Genomic DNA, 17,514 nt, shown 5'->3' with positions numbered 1-17,514 from the left:
TCATCGTTACAAATTTAATTAGGCCGCGCGCAAAGAGCATGTAACCGTTATTAGTTATATATATATATATATATATATATATATATATATATATATATATATATATATATATATATATATATATATATATATACCACCTTTTTTTTATGTAATCTGCTACAATGATTTAAAGTCATCAAGAATATGAACAGCAACCTTAAAGCTATGAATCATATTCCAACAGCATCAAGAAGTTCGGAGTGTTGAGAAACCGAAACCAATGAATTAGCAACAATGGCACCACTTGCAGCAACTGCAGGGACTCCAATTCCCGGAAAAGTAGAATCTCCACAACAATAAAGTTGCGGGATTGGAGTCGGGTGTCCAGGAAACGAGTCTTTCCCGGCTTGAATTGCGGGCCCGTACGTTCCTCGGTTTCTTCTAAGAAATCTTTGATGTGTCAATGGTGTTCCTACTAGTTTCACTTCACATTTATATCGACTAAATCCTGGACCCAGTGACCGCTCCACTGCTTTCCACATTACCTGCACGGTTATAATTTGATTTTGATGTATAAATTAAATAGTAAACGGATATAAACGGACATAAATCAAGGAGTGAACTTAGTGTTTCACATGATAAAAATGTGAAAAGGTAGTAGAGACTCCATGGGGAAATTTCAACCTTTTTTGTTTGTAAAAATGTCGAGTCAACAACGGTAGGCAAATAACATAGAAGGATGATGGATTAAATGTCACCTAAAGTGTCTATTTGTTGCACAAAAAAGCTCCTAATCATATTATAAGAAAATTGAGACTAAATTTTACACATTAGCTGTTAATTAAAAATTTAAAAAACAAACGATTTGAAAGAAAACCCGCTTTCTTTCCTGTCAAACAAACATGACATGTACAAAAATTAACATTTTGACCCATCGGCCTACCCAAATTACCACCACTACTAAAAAACCTAAAGTTCTCAATTGTCAGCACCTGGGACAATATCGTGGAAATTGAAACTACAAGTTTACACCATTTCATCAGATTGTTTAGTTGTTTTAAAAATATTATTCAAGTGTGAAAATTAACAAAGGCAAGAAACTGAAATGAAAAAAGAGCCAGTGAATTTACTACCTCAGATCGTTCAGCTTTGAGTTGCTTGTATTCTGTGCTTCTACGATCAAGACCTTCCCAAAGTTCAAATGGTTCGGTCCCTGGGGTGTAAGCATGTAAAACATGCTTTCCAGGTGGAGCTAGATCCGGACTGAGTACGCTAGGCACCGATATTAACACTACGTTTTGATCCGCATCTACTCCTCGGTTCCAATCATTTACAACTATGTGATGAATTCCCAAATCTTCCCGTATTCCCTAATATAAGTTAATTTGATAATTATTAAACAGATAATTTTACACAAGAAAAAATTAGTACGAGTCATTTAAAAAAATTCCCAGTACATATAGCAGAACATTTTGCACGTTCACATATGAATCACCTAGTACAATGTTTCAAAATTATAATTTCAAGAAGATGCAATGATAAATACTATTCCCTCCATCCCAATTGAACAGTCACAAAACAAAGAACACCCCGTTTAAGAACGACATTATTACACTGTAGTTTTTGTTAACTTTACAGTTTTACCCTTTACTTCTTACCCACAGTTTCTTACAAGTATAAAATAGGGTATAAAAGAACTTGACCTCATATTTTATTATCAAACTATGAAAGTGAACTATTAATTTGAGACGGACCAAAAAGCTATTAAATTGGGACAGACGGAGTAGTATATATTACAGTGTATAGGTACTCACCTCTGCATCAAATCCCAAATGCAGATGCATAAAGGACTCGCATTGATTCGTCTTCTCAATCCTTTCCTCGTATGATTTCGGAACAGCTTCCTTAGGTAGTAATTTTAGAGTGTCCCACATGGATGCATTGCTTACGACAGCTTTCTTTGCACGCACAAACTGAAATCATACAGAAATTTGGAAAGGTCACATACAATAGAATTTATTAAATGGATAGAGTACGGGTTTTGGTTACTAACTTGACCATTTCTAAGTTTGACTCCTATTGCTCGTCCATTTTCAATGACTATATTTTCAACATGACTTCTTAATGAGATTCGTCCACCAAATTTCTGTAATCCGCGAACAAGCGCATCAACTAGTGCTCCACTTCCCCCAATAGGGTATTCTAAACTGCAACCTGGTTTGTACCATTCTGCAAACATGTAAATCTGCACATATGGATAAACAATATCAGAAACCTATAAGACGTGAGAGATGAACAGAGGTGTCAAAATGGGCAGTGTGGATGGGTCCGGGTAATGTGTCATGTCAAATATGTAATTTTGATTGGGAAAAAAATGTGGGTCAAAACGGTTGGTTGACCAGCTAACAATTTTTGTTCCTTTTTCCTTGGATCTTAGAAATGATTTACGCATTAGATATGCCTAAAAGTACAGTATATCAATAAGATATTAATAGTAAAGAGATTGTAGACGTTTAAGAATTTAAAAATACCGATCAGGTCACTAACTTTTGACCCTTTTAACTCATTTGAGTTTTTGACCCGTTCCACTTTTTCAAGTTTTAAAATTCATACATTAAATATAAAACTTTACCCACTTCAAACAAACTTGTCTACTTCTAACCGGCTTCATGATGTCATAACTATTAGCAAATAATTATTATGTACGTATGGCATAGAGCTGGCTATTATATAATAATAATTATTTGCTAATAATAACTATAATTATATGACTATAATTATTTGCTAAAATAACGCAAAATGCTAAGTACCGACAAACTTGTTGCATTACCATTTCTGCTGAAAGTACACCATCAGATTTGACACCAGCAAGCAAGAAAGACAAAAGATCGATCCAGTTCCTAATGAAGGGGTCTTTCAGTCCCAATGAATCAACAACTTCTGAAAACGGTCTTAAAAGCTTTGTAGCACCAAGTGCGCCTTGTGGGCCCATTTGTGCAAATGATTTTAATAATGAGAGTGCGTATCTAGCTCCAGCAGTCGAAAGAACACCCAAGTCACCTCTGATAGATAGGGGAGGCAAAGCCATTGCAGCTGCAGATAGGGGAAGTATTGCATCCTGTTTTAAATCAACTCACTTTTTTTATTATAATAATAATAAAATCTTATAAGTCATACGAATGAATCCAAAATGGTTTAGAAGAGAAGAAAATGATGTCACTGACAAGAAGTTTTCGCCATTCCAGCACAGCATCAGGGCCAGCATACGTCTCTAAGTCCTGACATATTTGTTAGTCAAAATCGGATTAATTAATCGGTTAACGTCGGTTAATGGGTCAAAATTTGATTTGTTAGTCAAAATTGGAATGTTAATCGAAGTTGAATTTAGTCGGTCAAATTCTGTCAAAGTCAAATTTGGTCAACATTCTAATACGAATTTAAGCTAGAATTTTAGAGTTTTTGAACAAATGAACGATTATTTTTATGTTCCTTGACAAGTATATTAAAGTTATGTTTACGTTAATGCTCCCGGTATTCTTCTATATTTACACGTATAGTTTTGAAATTTATTATTTAATGTGTAAAAGGTCCAATCTGATTAATTCCCGAGTTGCAGATTACTCCCTCCGAAGTCCCGACCGAGTACTTCCCGAGTAGCGAGTTTTGCAAGCTTGCCATTCACTAATAAGGTATACACAATTATAAAACTAGATCATTATTATCTTACAGCCAGTATGAAGAAACTACCTTGTAAAATTCTGTAGGACCGATGCGAGATAGAAATTCACCTTCAGGTACATAAACCATCCACGAGTCATACTTGACACAGGGTATTGACTCGCCCAATGCATCCAAAACCTTGAATCATGAATACCATGAAAACTCGAACAAAGTTGCAGATACATAATAAAATCATATCTGACAACATTTGTATTTCACATCTTTAAACAAACTTAAAGACAAAAGAATATAACAACATATCAGTATAACGATTGTAATGAAAGATATGATATATACTTGAGCTAGGGGATTCGCCTGGGGACCTCTAGATTGAAATCCCGAAAAGAGGGACGGGCCAGAATCAAATTTGTAATCTTTGATCTCGAACGCATGAGCAGCGCCACCTGGCAAATCATGGCTTTCTAAAACTAAAACGTCTTTGCCATATCTAGCCAACAGTCCAGCACAACATAATCCACCAAGACCACTTCCTATAACTACAACATCTGCTTCTGCCTTGCCTGCATGCAGTTAGCCCTACAATTACATTATAATTTTGCTAAACATTGGACTGGAAGTACATGACCATTAACCTTCTTTGGAAGAATCAAAAAACTAAGGGACACTTTGGTGTAATAAATTTTCAATTTTTTATTTGTAAATCTGTTTAGAGATTGTCCACCAGTAACAAGACTTCAATATTCTACTTGAATAGCTTGTACCAATAGCAGTATACGGCAGAAGGTTAAAACATTCAAATTTTGGTCAAACAACCATAAAAATTGGGAATTTGATACACATGTACCAACAAATAAATTTACGCTCCAAAACTGAAAGCGGATAAATGTAGAATCAATTAATCAATAATAACTGATACATGTATATATTTTTCCAATCATCATTACTAGTAGTAATAAGTAGTAACCTGAGAAGGATTTGGTTTGTGGAATTGTAGATGATGAAGATAAAGCAGCTTCTTCCTCGGTAGTATTTACCTCTGAAGACGTTCGTGCCACAACTTTAGAATAATTACGTTTAACGTACAGGGATTTTGGTTTGTTAAAAGACACAGAATTATGATTATGAGTTGTCGGTGGTCTGAAGAATAAAGTTCCTAAAGTAGCTGAAGCTGCCATTCTCACACACTACGGAGATAATATTTCTATTATTTTATTTTTAAATAAATTAAGTTACGTTGGAGTTTAACTGAAATTTCCTTTTTGTAGTTTGAAAATGGCCACGCAACACACTCAGCAGCACATGTGACTTCATATAATTAGATATAATATAATATATACCAACAGAGAAGCCTCTATCATGTTTGATGGGTATTTGAGAAGTACGAACATTCTTACTCAAATATAGGACATTTCGTTGATCTCGTAACACAGGTGAATTTGATCCCGATGAAATAATATCATCGTAGCAGAATCACGACGAAAACATTAGCTCTAACACCATCACTACCCAATCACGCTAAAGACGAAATATGGAGAGGTAGGATGTATACACAATAGCAATTTCTAAAAACAAATTTGAAAGGCAAAATATGGAGATGTAGGATGTAAAAAATAACATACAAACACAATAGCAGTTTCTTAAAAACAAACTTGATCTTTTGGGTAAAAACATGTTTAAACTTTAACCCTGTTTAATTTAAGACATACTAAAAATAAAACTGATGGTTAAATAAACCGAACCCTAGCCAAGGCGTGTTCTAAATTGTTTCGCTGACAAAATAACACAATCACAGAAAATGATAAAAACAAGATAACACCAATATCACCATTTTCTGGATAAAAAACCCAAACCACAAAAGCTGGTGGCATGGCATGTAGTCGTCACAAACCACAGTTACAGAACACCTTAAATACATGCTCATCTCTCTCTTATCTATGTGCATAATAATCAAAAGGCAACACACCATTTCAGGTTGGTATTTACAGTCAGCCTTAAAAGCATAAAATTCACCTATATAAAAGACCACCCGCCATCCAAGCCATATGAACAAGATTCATAACAATAGCTTTCGTGGACACGCAGCCTCCCGTTTAATGAGACAGCAAGAAAAAAAACACATCACTTCGGTTCCTGTACTGATTCCCACTCATGTTCCGTTGGTAAATAGGTTAGAATCTCTGTTCTACCCCTAGGGTCGGATAAATAAGCAGCCTTCTCCACTTCATGATCATTTTAGTTTCTTCTTATAGATCATGAATCTAGTTAAAGAACACTTCCTCATCTCCAAACTCCAATACTGTTTAAAATTCGTATTTTCAACCATCTGCAAATCAGCAACAGTAAAGTCATCGGTTTAATCAAACATGAAAACCAGTACATAATAGTATACTCCTACATAGATAGCTAAGAATAAAATAACATACAGTTCTTTCAAAGAATTTGTCCTTGGTTACAGACTCAACACTTGCCATTTTAAATGTGTATTAAAAAAATACAAAATTTCCTAGTTCAGTAAGAAGCCATTTCAAATCAACCCATTAGCTGTCTTCAAATAATATTAGATATTTTGTTTTCGTTTCAAAAGTTCCAACACAAATATGGTATAGTTTTAGTTAAGAATACCTTTACTGAGAAGACTAAGGACCAGAGCTTGACTTCTGAACCCAGACCTGTTTCTGCATAGCCATTATGTTACATCACTAAATTAGTTATGAACCTGGAAAAAAATGAAAATGCAAATAACTATTCTGCCTCGCCCAAAAGTAACGCACACCTCATGAGAAGAGTAGCCAGTAGAAACTCCTCTCTTTGAAGGTTTTCCTTCACCGGAATTTTGAGACCCATCCGCATCCTTAGCAACACTGTGAGATGGTCCGCGCCGACTGCCATGCTTGTGGGACCCTACATGTTTATCTACACATCATATCAAGCATGACAATTTTAGTCTGCTCTCACTCATAAACCAATATTCCTTTTTATCATACGCTAAAAATATAGTGTACACATATATTACACAAGAATGTACAATATTTAGCTTTAAAGACGAAAGCTAACCATTTTCAACTGAGAAATGAACACCACGACCACCTCTAGCATATGACAGGTCATGCTTAAATTCTCCATGATTTCCTGTGAGCAGATGTAGAATACGATTATGAGATAAACTCCACAAGTAAGAATTCCACACGCATACACAAAAAAGAAGCAACGTATGCCGCTTGCATGGTACATACTTAACAAGTTCTATGTTACAAGTCTCGTAAAAACCTTTAAATACTAAAGACGATGTTTTTATCCACTTTACTTAAGATCGGTCTTTTCGGGCTATCTAACGAATCAAACCAAATCAGGGGAAAAGAGCATTAAGTGGGACGGACAAGTTGCAAGTCTTCTAGAACGTACTGTATTTTTTTTATTTTTTTTTTTGCATAAGCTCTTGCAGAGTTATAGTTAGATTATTGCTGAGATAATATATATCTTTTGCAGCACTTCATTTTTGGGAACATGAGACTGTTGACTCCTAGGGTTATAACGCTTATAAATCAAAGTATCTAACGGTTTGTAGCCATCTTCTATAAGGTTCGTACTTGGTAAATGGTGGTTATAAAACTAATTTCAGTGGTTAATGACAAAACAACTCGGCCATAACCACCTATAGCTGGTTGGTAGTTATGGTTGTACTCCGTATATCCTAATTCTTAATTGTTGGTAAACCATAAGGCATGGCTAGCATTTCCCTGTGTGTAGTCCTAATTGAAACATTAATTATTAATAACAAAATTTAAAAGTTTGAACAAAAGAAAAAGTATTTCTGGTCAAACAAACCGAACCCTCGCCAAACTTTAGCCATTTTGATTCATTACCTAGCGTGCGCATTTAGACCACTCATACTGTAATGACTAACCTTCTGCAGAGTCTGATGGCACTTGAGCAGATTGAGAATTTAGGGATTCATCACTTGCATGTGATCCATCAGAGCGCCTAAGGGGAGTCCAAACACCACGATCAGGTCTGTCCTTGTTCCTAGTACTACGCTTGTCTTGCTTTTCACTGTAGGATCCCTGTAAATCATGATCATCTGGCAATCTATTTGAATCCTTCGACAACGGGACAGCATTTGAAGGTCTAGGTGGTCTTCTGTTGTCCATACTATCCCGATTTGAAGTATGGTTATTTTCTGATTGATTTTGCCTTGCATCCTTGTTGACAAGTATACTTCTAATGATTCTTCCACTACTAGCATCCCGCTGCTGGTTCTGTTTGGGCCCACCAGAACCATGAGAAAGTTTCATTGAAGATAAGCCCTGTTGTGTCTAGAACCCAGATAACAAAAGATACAGTTATCAGATTCCTGGGATTGTGTATTGTTGTTGAATTATCCAGATATAAATATAAATAAAAATAATAATAATAAAAGGCTTACATTGAGAATTTCCTTTTCCTTTCCCTTTATAAGCAAAATTTTCTTTTTCCCGATATCAGAGGTTCCAGAAGAACCTGCACCGATTTTTATTATTATAACTGCAAAAGTACATATGTGTATGTATATGCATATAAATCAATAAAGAGTACATAAATAATTATGGAACGATAAAGCACAGAGACAAGCAATACCCCTTCCTTCCTCCAGTACCACACTTCCAGAAGACGGCACAACGGGCTTTTCAGATATCTGCTGATCATCATGTTTATGAATTTGAACATAGTTTGACTTTTCTTTACCATTTCTGCCTTTCCCAGTATCGCGTGGTACATACTGTCATTAAAAAAAAGAACAAGATATTAGATATATTTCACAATCCACCAAGCACATCATAGAAATGTATCCAAATTTACAGGACCCGAAAATGAGCATTGAGGGCTAGATGTCTCCAGCCATGTCAATAAATTTATACCATTCTATCGAATCACATAACCTGAATAAACAAAAATTCCAGATCCCCCTTTCAATTTGACATTCAGTGTACATAACATCTTTCAACAAAAGTAGAAGTATACAACTGTACAGCAGTACAGCACATCTCATGTTTTATTATAACAGTAAAAACTTCACAAAATTTAGGGAAAAAATTAATGTGATTCACACATGAAGCAATACAATAAAAGTTCATCTTGTAAAAATGTATGTTAAAACTCAAATACCATGGTGGTGGTCGACGGCTTCCTCCTTTCAGGACCATGTTTCAGTGCAGCAGAACTTGAACTTGAAGAGGATGCACCACTAGCCCTTCTCACCAATTTCCCATTAGGCAAGGACCTCTATAATAGGTCAACAAACAAATAAAGGATGTGCATATAAGACTTAATGAGCTTTATAGTGATACTAACAATTAGTACACATAAATTTGATTGTAAAATGTAACAGTGGAGACTGTAACAGATTACAAAGGCCAAGACATTAGACATCTAAACGGTAACTGTAACGAAAAAATCATAACATCTCTAACATAGCCCACCGTGTCTAATAATTCCATGCCTTTTACCCAAGAAAAACACAAAAAAACAAACAAGTTCTTTAATATGTTACAGCCAACAGTAACCTTAATATTTTATAAGTTAATATGATATAAAGGATGTGGAGAAACATTAATCCTACCCGAGCTCCACTCTTTGCGGCTCTTTTCTGGCGAATGAAATCCATCAAAGCGGTAACTATAGGGGCTTCCTTAGCAGTACCTAGAAAACAGAAATATACATAAATAGAGGCTTAATCACACAATTTACATATTAATTTGTGAGTCCACTTCAAACAATCAAGTTTAACCCCCACTGCATAAGTCCACATATTCAAAAGCTTTGAGACTAACCAGCTCGTTCAGCTTCTTTTCTTTCCAACTGTATCTCTGCACTAGGTAGATTCTCGACAGGCTTCGCAATAAATTCGAGGAATTCAATATATTGAGGATCTATATGTTCATCACAAAGTTACTAATTACTTGCATAATATAACGGACAATGAATTGTATAGCAAGAGCAAATATACTAGTTATATGGCTATACCTTTGTCGATGGTCCCTTCACGCTCATCCTTCTTGGAACATTTCTTCGGAACTCGCTGAGAAGGTGCATACTCGACAATAGTTTTGAATTGTGTACCTGACAGAAGATAAAAATATGAGTCATGATCCTAGATTACACATCTATACATAAAGCAAATGGATAAAAAATGGAATGTCCAATAACGAGAAAACGATTGTGATGCCATATGAACCCTTAACAAAGACGGTCAGTATTACCCTTCTCATTAACAAACACATGTCCGTCAAAGAACTCTGCAAATTCAATGACATCCTCTGGTCGCTTAAAGTCAATGTAGGCTCTGGAATAGGATTGAACCTTCAGGCTGCAAACATGTTCAATGGAAATTGTAAAAAGAATATGCCAAAGAGACGTTCAATGCAACATAGAACGTTTAAGAGGTACTTCAATCTCTGATTCACGTAACCAACTAATCAAGCTATTATAAGAATTGTGGTTCACATTTGTATAACTAAGACGGGTCGCTTTGACATCTATTGCATGATATCCACATACAACTTCACTTAAAGACACATCCTTGATCCTTTCATCCCCAAAGAAAGTCTTATGGGCCACGGCCTAGAATCATTCATATACACTCATCTACTACAGATATGTGTTCTTTGGAAGGTTTCAAATCAAGTTAAGAAACACTATTGGCTAGCCTCAATTGAGACACTTCTTTCAAAATGATTGATGAAGATGTATGTATACAGGCAACATGTGCATTAAAATCACTTCTTGAGTTGGATTACACTCTACCTACACCCCAATTAATACATTTAGCACAACTGTCACAACAATAAGAAGATTTAAAGTGATCAAAGAGGGGATAAACATTAAAAAGTGTGCTAACAGTCCTGACAACAGTGCATCGTAAACAGAAACGAAATGAAAAACAAGACAAAACAAATACAATGTATGAACTTTAATTGCTCTCTTCGCAAAATAATTTCGTCATACACGATATGCTTAATCAAGCATCCTACATTCTTGCTTATCTATAATACGTCTCTAGATCGGCTCAAAAAAACCCTAAGCATTTGTTCTAATAGCTACAAACATGTGTACTGTTATAGTTCTAATCCCAGTTAAAGGCATTCAGAACAAGCAATTTTAACAATAAACCTCCATGGTTCAAAACACATTCACATACGTAACAAAAATATACCCTAAAGGCATATAATTCACCACGGATAGTCTATAATATCAAACAATAAACTAAATCAAAGCTAAAAGAATGCAAGTAAAACCCTAACCTATTCTTGCCGGAACGGAAGCAGAACCAGTTGTAACGGCCAGAAAAGCGAGCGTCAATCTGCTCCGTTAAAGCCGTCTGAGAGATATTGTGCGGCAGGTGCCGGAGCACAACCTTCGTTCGATCGTGCAAACCTTTCATTCGTGATTCAAAGTTTTTTCCACAAAAACCAAACCCTAAAATTTTATCTAATCGCAAACTTCAAACCCTGGAAAAAGTAATTCGTCAAACTTATCCGTCGATTACATCTTACCTGGTGATTATGTTACCACCGATCGAGAATTGTTTGTTCCGTGCCCTAATTTTTCAATTTTGATCGAAATAAAAAGTGACGTAGGCATGCAAAATAAATAAAAATAAAAATAAAAAGGTTTATGTAACGGAGAGAGTTGGAACGATGAAATTGAAGGTTGTTTTGTGGGGATCGTGCCTATACAGATGATATCAAGTATGGTTAGTTTCGTATGGTTTTGGTGTTGTACGTTTATATTTATATATTCTCGTGATTAAAGTTCGCAGAAGGAATGGAAAAAGGGGGCACAATCCCTGATTTACAGCTTGGTTTGTGGTTTTACACAAAGTTGAATCGAATTGTACTTCCTTTTCACCTCTTTATTTTCACTATAGAAAGAGTACATAATAAAGGTGATTGATTCATGCACTACTTTAGGTTAGGCCGATCTCGATCATTCACACAATTCCCATATTCATCGATTGATCACCTGAATACGCATCTAGTCTCTGCATAACGATAAAAAAAGTGTTCATCCTTGATACACTTTCTAAGATACACTTTCTAAGAGTAGTAAATGGTCTTCGATGAATTATAATGTATAATGTATGCCTTCTAAATTGTGGGTTGCGAATTAACACATGTAAAATATAAGGGTTAGACTACTTTTTACGACGATTAAGAATTTAATTAAAGAAATAAAAGAAATAAGATTGCAAAAAAAAAAAAAAATAGAAAAATTGAAGTGAATAATACATGTCTCACATTTAATCCGTTCCCATTGTTAAATAGCATGTGTAACTGTGTAACACGTAAACTAGTGACATTGTCAGGGGCGGTTTTATGTAGGGACCGGGGGCGCCTTGTAAGATCCTGTTTCCCCAGTTGATCGGGAAGCCGTCCAAAATGATGGGACGCCGTCCCAATGTGAAGGGTTGGACGCCATCCAGACCATTGGACGCCGTCCAAATGGTCTGGCGGGCCAGCTGTCTCCTTTATGATATTTAAAAAGGGGTAAATGGGTAATTTCACTTGGGGAACGACTTTAAGGCTCTAAGGGTCAGTTGGTGGGTGCCTTTACTTCACTTTTACCTACCTTATCTTCATCCACTTCAAGTTTAGAGAGAGAGAGAGAGAGAGAGAGAGTTTCCTTGTGAGAGAAAGCTCAAATCGAGGAGGAAGAAGGTTGTTTCGGGTCATAGTGCGTGTTTTAAAGTTGTTCATCTACTCCCTTGAAATGACCCGTCCTAATCCATCAGGACGAATACATTACATTTGGTTACATCGCGAGGTACTTGACCTCTATATGATACAATTTACAAACATTGCATTCGTTTTTAAAAGACAGACTTTCATTACATCGAAAGTTGACGGCATGCATACCAGTTCTTAACATATCCAACTATAAATGACTTAATAATATTCTTGATGAACTCAACGACTCGAATGCAACGTCTTTTGAAATATGCCATGAATGACTCCAAGTAATATCTTTAAAATGAGCAAATGCACAGCGGAAGATTTCTTTCATACCTGAGAATAAACATGCTTTAAAGTGTCAACCAAAAGGTTGGTGAGTTCATTAGTTTATCATAAATAATCATTTCAGATAGTATAATAGACCACAAGATACTCATATTTCGAAAATAATCTGTGCAGGTCTGTTCACTGTTGGAAAATCATTCATATGAAGAACACCGGAACCTTTCAAATAACTCACCAACGGTAGCTAATGCGTAGTGCAATGACAAAATCATCTCACCGTGGTAGTTAATACAATATAATTCTTACAACGGGGGCTAATGCGTACGCAATGCAAAATCATCCCTTCGAGGGTAGCTGAAACGGGGGCTAATGCGTACGCAATGCAAAATCATCCCTCCGTTACCAACTACAAAGTCGACTATAATACAATACAATACATCGGGGGCTAGTGCGTGCGTGCAATGCAAAATCATCCCGCCGATGGTAGTTAAAACGGGAGCTAATGCGTACGCAATGCAAAATCATCTCTCCGTTAACTACTAAATCGAACCTCTGAATCCAAATAATTCTATCATAGAATGTAGTTTTGAATATTTGTGTCTATTTCATCAATCATTTATAAAAGCAGTCCATGTATTCTCAGTTCAAAAATATATCTCAAAAGCATTTAGAAAACAGTTATAAAAACAGCGCATGTATTCTCAGTCCCAAAAATGTAAAGAGTAAAAGGGAATCAAATGAACTCACAATACTGTATTTTGTAGTAAAAATACATATGACGACATTTAACAAGTGTAGGGTTGGCCTCGGATTCACGAACCTATATCATTTGTACATTTATTAATATACATAGTTGTAATCGAACCATATATAAATTTATTAGTTATATACTTTTTATATTAATAATATATATGTTTCATATATTTATTTTGTTATATAAGATATTACTTTTCGTTATGTTATATGTATTAAATATATTTTTATGTATGTATATATCATTTGTTTGTTAGAAATAGTAATTTTAATAATACTAGGATAAAAATGATAATAATCATAATACTTAATATTACTAAATAAGGTATTATTGTTAATAATTATATTAATGATATAAATAAAGATATTTATAATAATAACAGTAAAATATAAATTTTTCGGTTAATGATACTTGTACTAATGTTTTTAGTGATTACATATTAATAACACTCATTATAATATAAATAATCATACTTATATAATGATAATAATAATAGTAATAATTATGATACTTTTAATGATAATTGTAGTACTAATAATAACTATAATATTAGTAATAACGCTATTAATAATATTATTATTCATAAAATGGTACAAGTATTAATTTTAACGATAAAAATATTAATGATAATAATAGTAGTGATAATCCTAATAATGATATTAATACTATATTAATAATGATAATAATAATATTTATGATACTTATTAATACTAATGATAGTATTGTCCCTAATGTATATATATATATATATATATATATATATAAATATAAATATGATATTAGTAGTAATAATAATTATAATAATAATGATAATACCAATAATAACCATAATGAATTTATTATTAATTTGGTTAATGATAATAATATTCATTTTTATTATTGTTTGTACTAACAATTTTTAACACCTTAATAATTAATAATAATAATAATAATAATAATAATAATAATAATAATAATAATAATAATAATAATAATAATAATAATAATAATAATAATAATAATAGGAAACTACCTTGGGAAATAGTTAAAAAAATTGTGCCTCCTGCAAGGCACGAACCCCCGACCTCTCGAAAACCCGTCATCCCTCTTAACCGTTGGGCTGTTGCCTATTATCTGATTAATAATTCCATTCTAATTAATATAACCCGTCGCCCACTGTTCTTCTTCTTCTTCAACTTTACATCGACCAGGAAACCCAATCACTCTAACAACTAAATCATTTGTTCGATTTAAAAACTTATATATGAAACAGAAAGGTTTTAAAGGTGAGATGAATTGATTAATCAGGAAGGAATTTAAAAAAAAAAAAAACGCAGGTCTGTTAATATTACTCGAAGAACTCCAAATCGATTTCAAATTTTTATAATGTTTCAGAGCAAAATTTCTAAATGAAATATGTTTTAAATGATTCATAAAAACTTTCTGGACCTTCAATTTACCTGAAAACTTCAAAACGAGTCCTAATTTTCCTCAAGAACATGTTGTTTGACTTTTGAACTCGAAGGTTTGACTCGAAAATTCGATCTTGATATAAAAAATTGGATATTGAAACTTAACAGATAGTTTTCAATAAAGATTCCTAACCTATCTGCATTTCTAGATTTTGGGATTTGATTGAAAATTGAAGTTTTTGAAAATTGGATCAAGAACAGGGCTTTAACGGTTCAGCTTTTTTTTTATTAAGTTTTCTGATTTAAAATCCGACTTTTCAGATATGATTGAATATGGTAGTAGGTGTTGAATGATTCCCTCTATAATACTAATAAATTCGTTTGATTTATAGTGAATGGTGGAAGACATGTTGTTTCAACCATACAGATACATATAAAAAAATAAACGACTTTGAATAAAATCGTACGAATTGATTTCGATATATATAATAATAGCAATTGATTTCGATATGTAACTAATCCTAGACAAAAACAAAATTTAGATAAAGTGTGATGGGAAGTGAAACTGAATCTGAATTCTATATGATATATATATATATATATATATATATATATATATATATATATATATATATATATATATATATATATATATATATATATATATATATATATATGTTTATATTCTAATTCTATATATAGTTTGTATTAATAAATATATTAATATTAATATTAATAATAATACTAATAATAATAATTATATAGATAATAATAATAATAATCTTAACAATAATGATAATAATTATTATTAATAACAATATAATAAATGATATTACTAATGATAATAATAATAAATTGTGTTATTTTTATATTAATATTTATAATATCAATAATGATTTTAATGATAATAATAATAATAATAATAATAATAATAATAATAATAATAATAATAATAATAATCCAATTAATAACTAAATTCATAATTTTTCTACTAATTATGATATCAATAACATTAGTGATATAACAAATTAAAATAACAATATTTATAATAATATTTATTTTTGATATCATCATTTTACTAAACATAACCTTAAAATTATAATAATAGCAATGATAATAATATTAGTGAAAGTAATAAGAATATTACTATAACAACTATTTTTATTTTTATCTTGTAATTTCATTTATTATATTAATATTACAGTTTATTAATTATGTAATATCTAATAATTATATTATACATACAATACATATAACATTTATATCTTTTATATATACTCCAATATATATATATATATATATATATCATAATACTTCTTTATAGAAATCAAACATATATATATATATATATATATATATATATATATATATATATATATATATATATATATATATATATATATATATATATATATTATACATTTTAATAAATTACTTAATCACTCTACTTATTATTTTACATCTGATAAGGCTAAAAAGGAACATATATTTCATAGCAAAATCCCCCAAGAAAGACAAGATTTTAGTTGCAATTGTTCCATTTTCAAGTAATATTCGTTTATTTTAAATAAGTGCGAAGACAAAAGGCGAAAACGACGAATTGAAGACACAAAGGTCCAAAAAGCTCAAAAGTACAAGATACAATCAAAAAGGTTCAAATTATTGATGAGGAACGTCTAAAAATGACAAGAGTACAAGTTACAAAACGCAAAGTACAAAATATAAAATTGTACGCAAGGACGTTCGAAAATCCGGAACCGGGACCAGAGTCAACTCTCAACGCTCGACGCAACGGTGTAAAAATTACGAGTCAACTATGCACAAGAATAAAATATAATATTTAAATAATTCATAATAAGAATAATATTAAATAATAAAAAGTTGTTAATTGAGCATAGTTCAGGGGTCATAAGTGAAAATTCAATTTCTAAATTCGCCTATAAAAGGCTTTGTAATCGTAATGTAAAAACACACCTTTTTCTATCTTTTTCTTATTTATCAATATCAATTATCAATATCTATATTCTATATCTCTATCATAATGTTAACTTAATAAGATATAACAATAATCTTAATTTTAATTTTAAATTATGATAATAATAAGATTTATGATAGAGATCGTTTGAGTGTGTAAGTCAAAATTCTGTCCGTGTAACGCTACGCTATTTTTAATCATTGTAAGTTATGTTCAACCTTTTTACATTAATGTATCGTAACTAAGTTATTATTATGCTTATTTGAGCCGAAGTAATCGTGATGTTGGACTAAAATATTAAGAAGGGGTTATTGAACTTTGGACCATAATTAAGGTTTGGGCAAAAGACCGACACTTGTGGAAATTGAACTATTGACTATTAATAGATGGGGGGTATTGTCTAATTGAGTGACAACTCATTGGAGTCTGTCGAACCTATCTTCAAATTAATTAACCTAATAATTAATAATGATTATGGTTGTCCTATTTAGTGATGTTCATATGGAATCTGTTATAATCATTTAATTAATCAATTGGGTTGGGTAATTGATTATTCATTCTGATCAAGTGGATGAATTAATATTCATAAACTAATTAAAACAGGGGTGGATTACATACAGTGATAACTGGTGTAATTGTTGACAGAAGTGATAACTGCGTCACAGTTTAAATCCTTAATCAGTTGGAATATTTGACTTCGGGTATAAGGGTAATTTGACGAGGATACTCGCACTTTATTTT

At 32.5% G+C, this 17,514-nt stretch overlaps 2 protein-coding genes across 4 annotated transcripts; both read right to left on the bottom strand.

Moving 5' to 3' along the window:
- Positions 1 to 207: 207 nt before the first annotated feature.
- LOC139853555 (prolycopene isomerase, chloroplastic) lies at positions 208 to 4,835 on the bottom strand. The gene is made up of 9 exons (XM_071842942.1): positions 4,625 to 4,835; positions 3,997 to 4,220; positions 3,727 to 3,837; positions 3,204 to 3,257; positions 2,810 to 3,097; positions 2,033 to 2,224; positions 1,794 to 1,952; positions 1,113 to 1,349; positions 208 to 524 (listed from the first exon to the last, which is right to left on the bottom strand). Exons 1-9 carry the CDS (start codon positions 4,833 to 4,835, stop codon positions 210 to 212), a joined length of 1,791 nt encoding a protein of 596 aa, XP_071699043.1. The 3' UTR covers positions 208 to 209.
- A 642-nt stretch (positions 4,836 to 5,477) lies between these two features.
- On the bottom strand, positions 5,478 to 11,290 carry LOC139851911 (regulator of nonsense transcripts UPF3-like). 3 transcript variants are annotated; one of them, XM_071841112.1, is made up of 13 exons: positions 10,938 to 11,290; positions 9,897 to 10,003; positions 9,661 to 9,756; positions 9,468 to 9,566; positions 9,257 to 9,336; positions 8,803 to 8,919; positions 8,275 to 8,416; positions 8,084 to 8,181; positions 7,565 to 7,973; positions 6,715 to 6,789; positions 6,434 to 6,573; positions 6,283 to 6,335; positions 5,478 to 5,983 (listed from the first exon to the last, which is right to left on the bottom strand). In XM_071841112.1, the coding sequence occupies exons 1-12, from the start codon at positions 11,075 to 11,077 to the stop codon at positions 6,297 to 6,299; spliced, it is 1,542 nt and encodes a 513-aa protein (XP_071697213.1). In that variant the 5' UTR covers positions 11,078 to 11,290; the 3' UTR covers positions 5,478 to 5,983; positions 6,283 to 6,296. The 3 variants fall into 3 exon arrangements, with proteins under 3 accessions (XP_071697213.1, XP_071697214.1, XP_071697215.1); XM_071841113.1 differs by having other exon boundaries at positions 6,434 to 6,561; XM_071841114.1 differs by having other exon boundaries at positions 8,084 to 8,157.
- Positions 11,291 to 17,514: the final 6,224 nt, after the last annotated feature.

The sequence above is a fragment of the Rutidosis leptorrhynchoides genome, chromosome 6 (genome assembly GCF_046630445.1).
Source record: "Rutidosis leptorrhynchoides isolate AG116_Rl617_1_P2 chromosome 6, CSIRO_AGI_Rlap_v1, whole genome shotgun sequence".
NCBI classification, from domain to species: domain Eukaryota; kingdom Viridiplantae; phylum Streptophyta; class Magnoliopsida; order Asterales; family Asteraceae; genus Rutidosis; species Rutidosis leptorrhynchoides.
This window is presented reverse-complemented; position numbering and strand designations above follow the sequence as displayed.

Coding starts and splice junctions, on each gene's coding strand:
- LOC139853555 (XM_071842942.1), bottom strand. CDS start 4,835: ATGGCAGCTTCAGCTACTTTAGGAACTTTATTCTTCAGACCACCGACA. Junction 1,350..1,793: donor ATTTGGGATTTGATGCAGAG/GTGAGTACCTAT, acceptor AACTTATATTAG/GGAATACGGGAAGATTTGGG. Junction 525..1,112: donor TCAAAGCTGAACGATCTGAG/GTAGTAAATTCA, acceptor ATAACCGTGCAG/GTAATGTGGAAAGCAGTGGA.
- LOC139851911 (XM_071841112.1), bottom strand. CDS start 11,077: ATGAAAGGTTTGCACGATCGAACGAAGGTTGTGCTCCGGCACCTGCCG. Junction 9,337..9,467: donor AAAAGAAGCTGAACGAGCTG/GTTAGTCTCAAA, acceptor TCTGTTTTCTAG/GTACTGCTAAGGAAGCCCCT. Junction 6,574..6,714: donor TCATTTCTCAGTTGAAAATG/GTTAGCTTTCGT, acceptor TATGATGTGTAG/ATAAACATGTAGGGTCCCAC.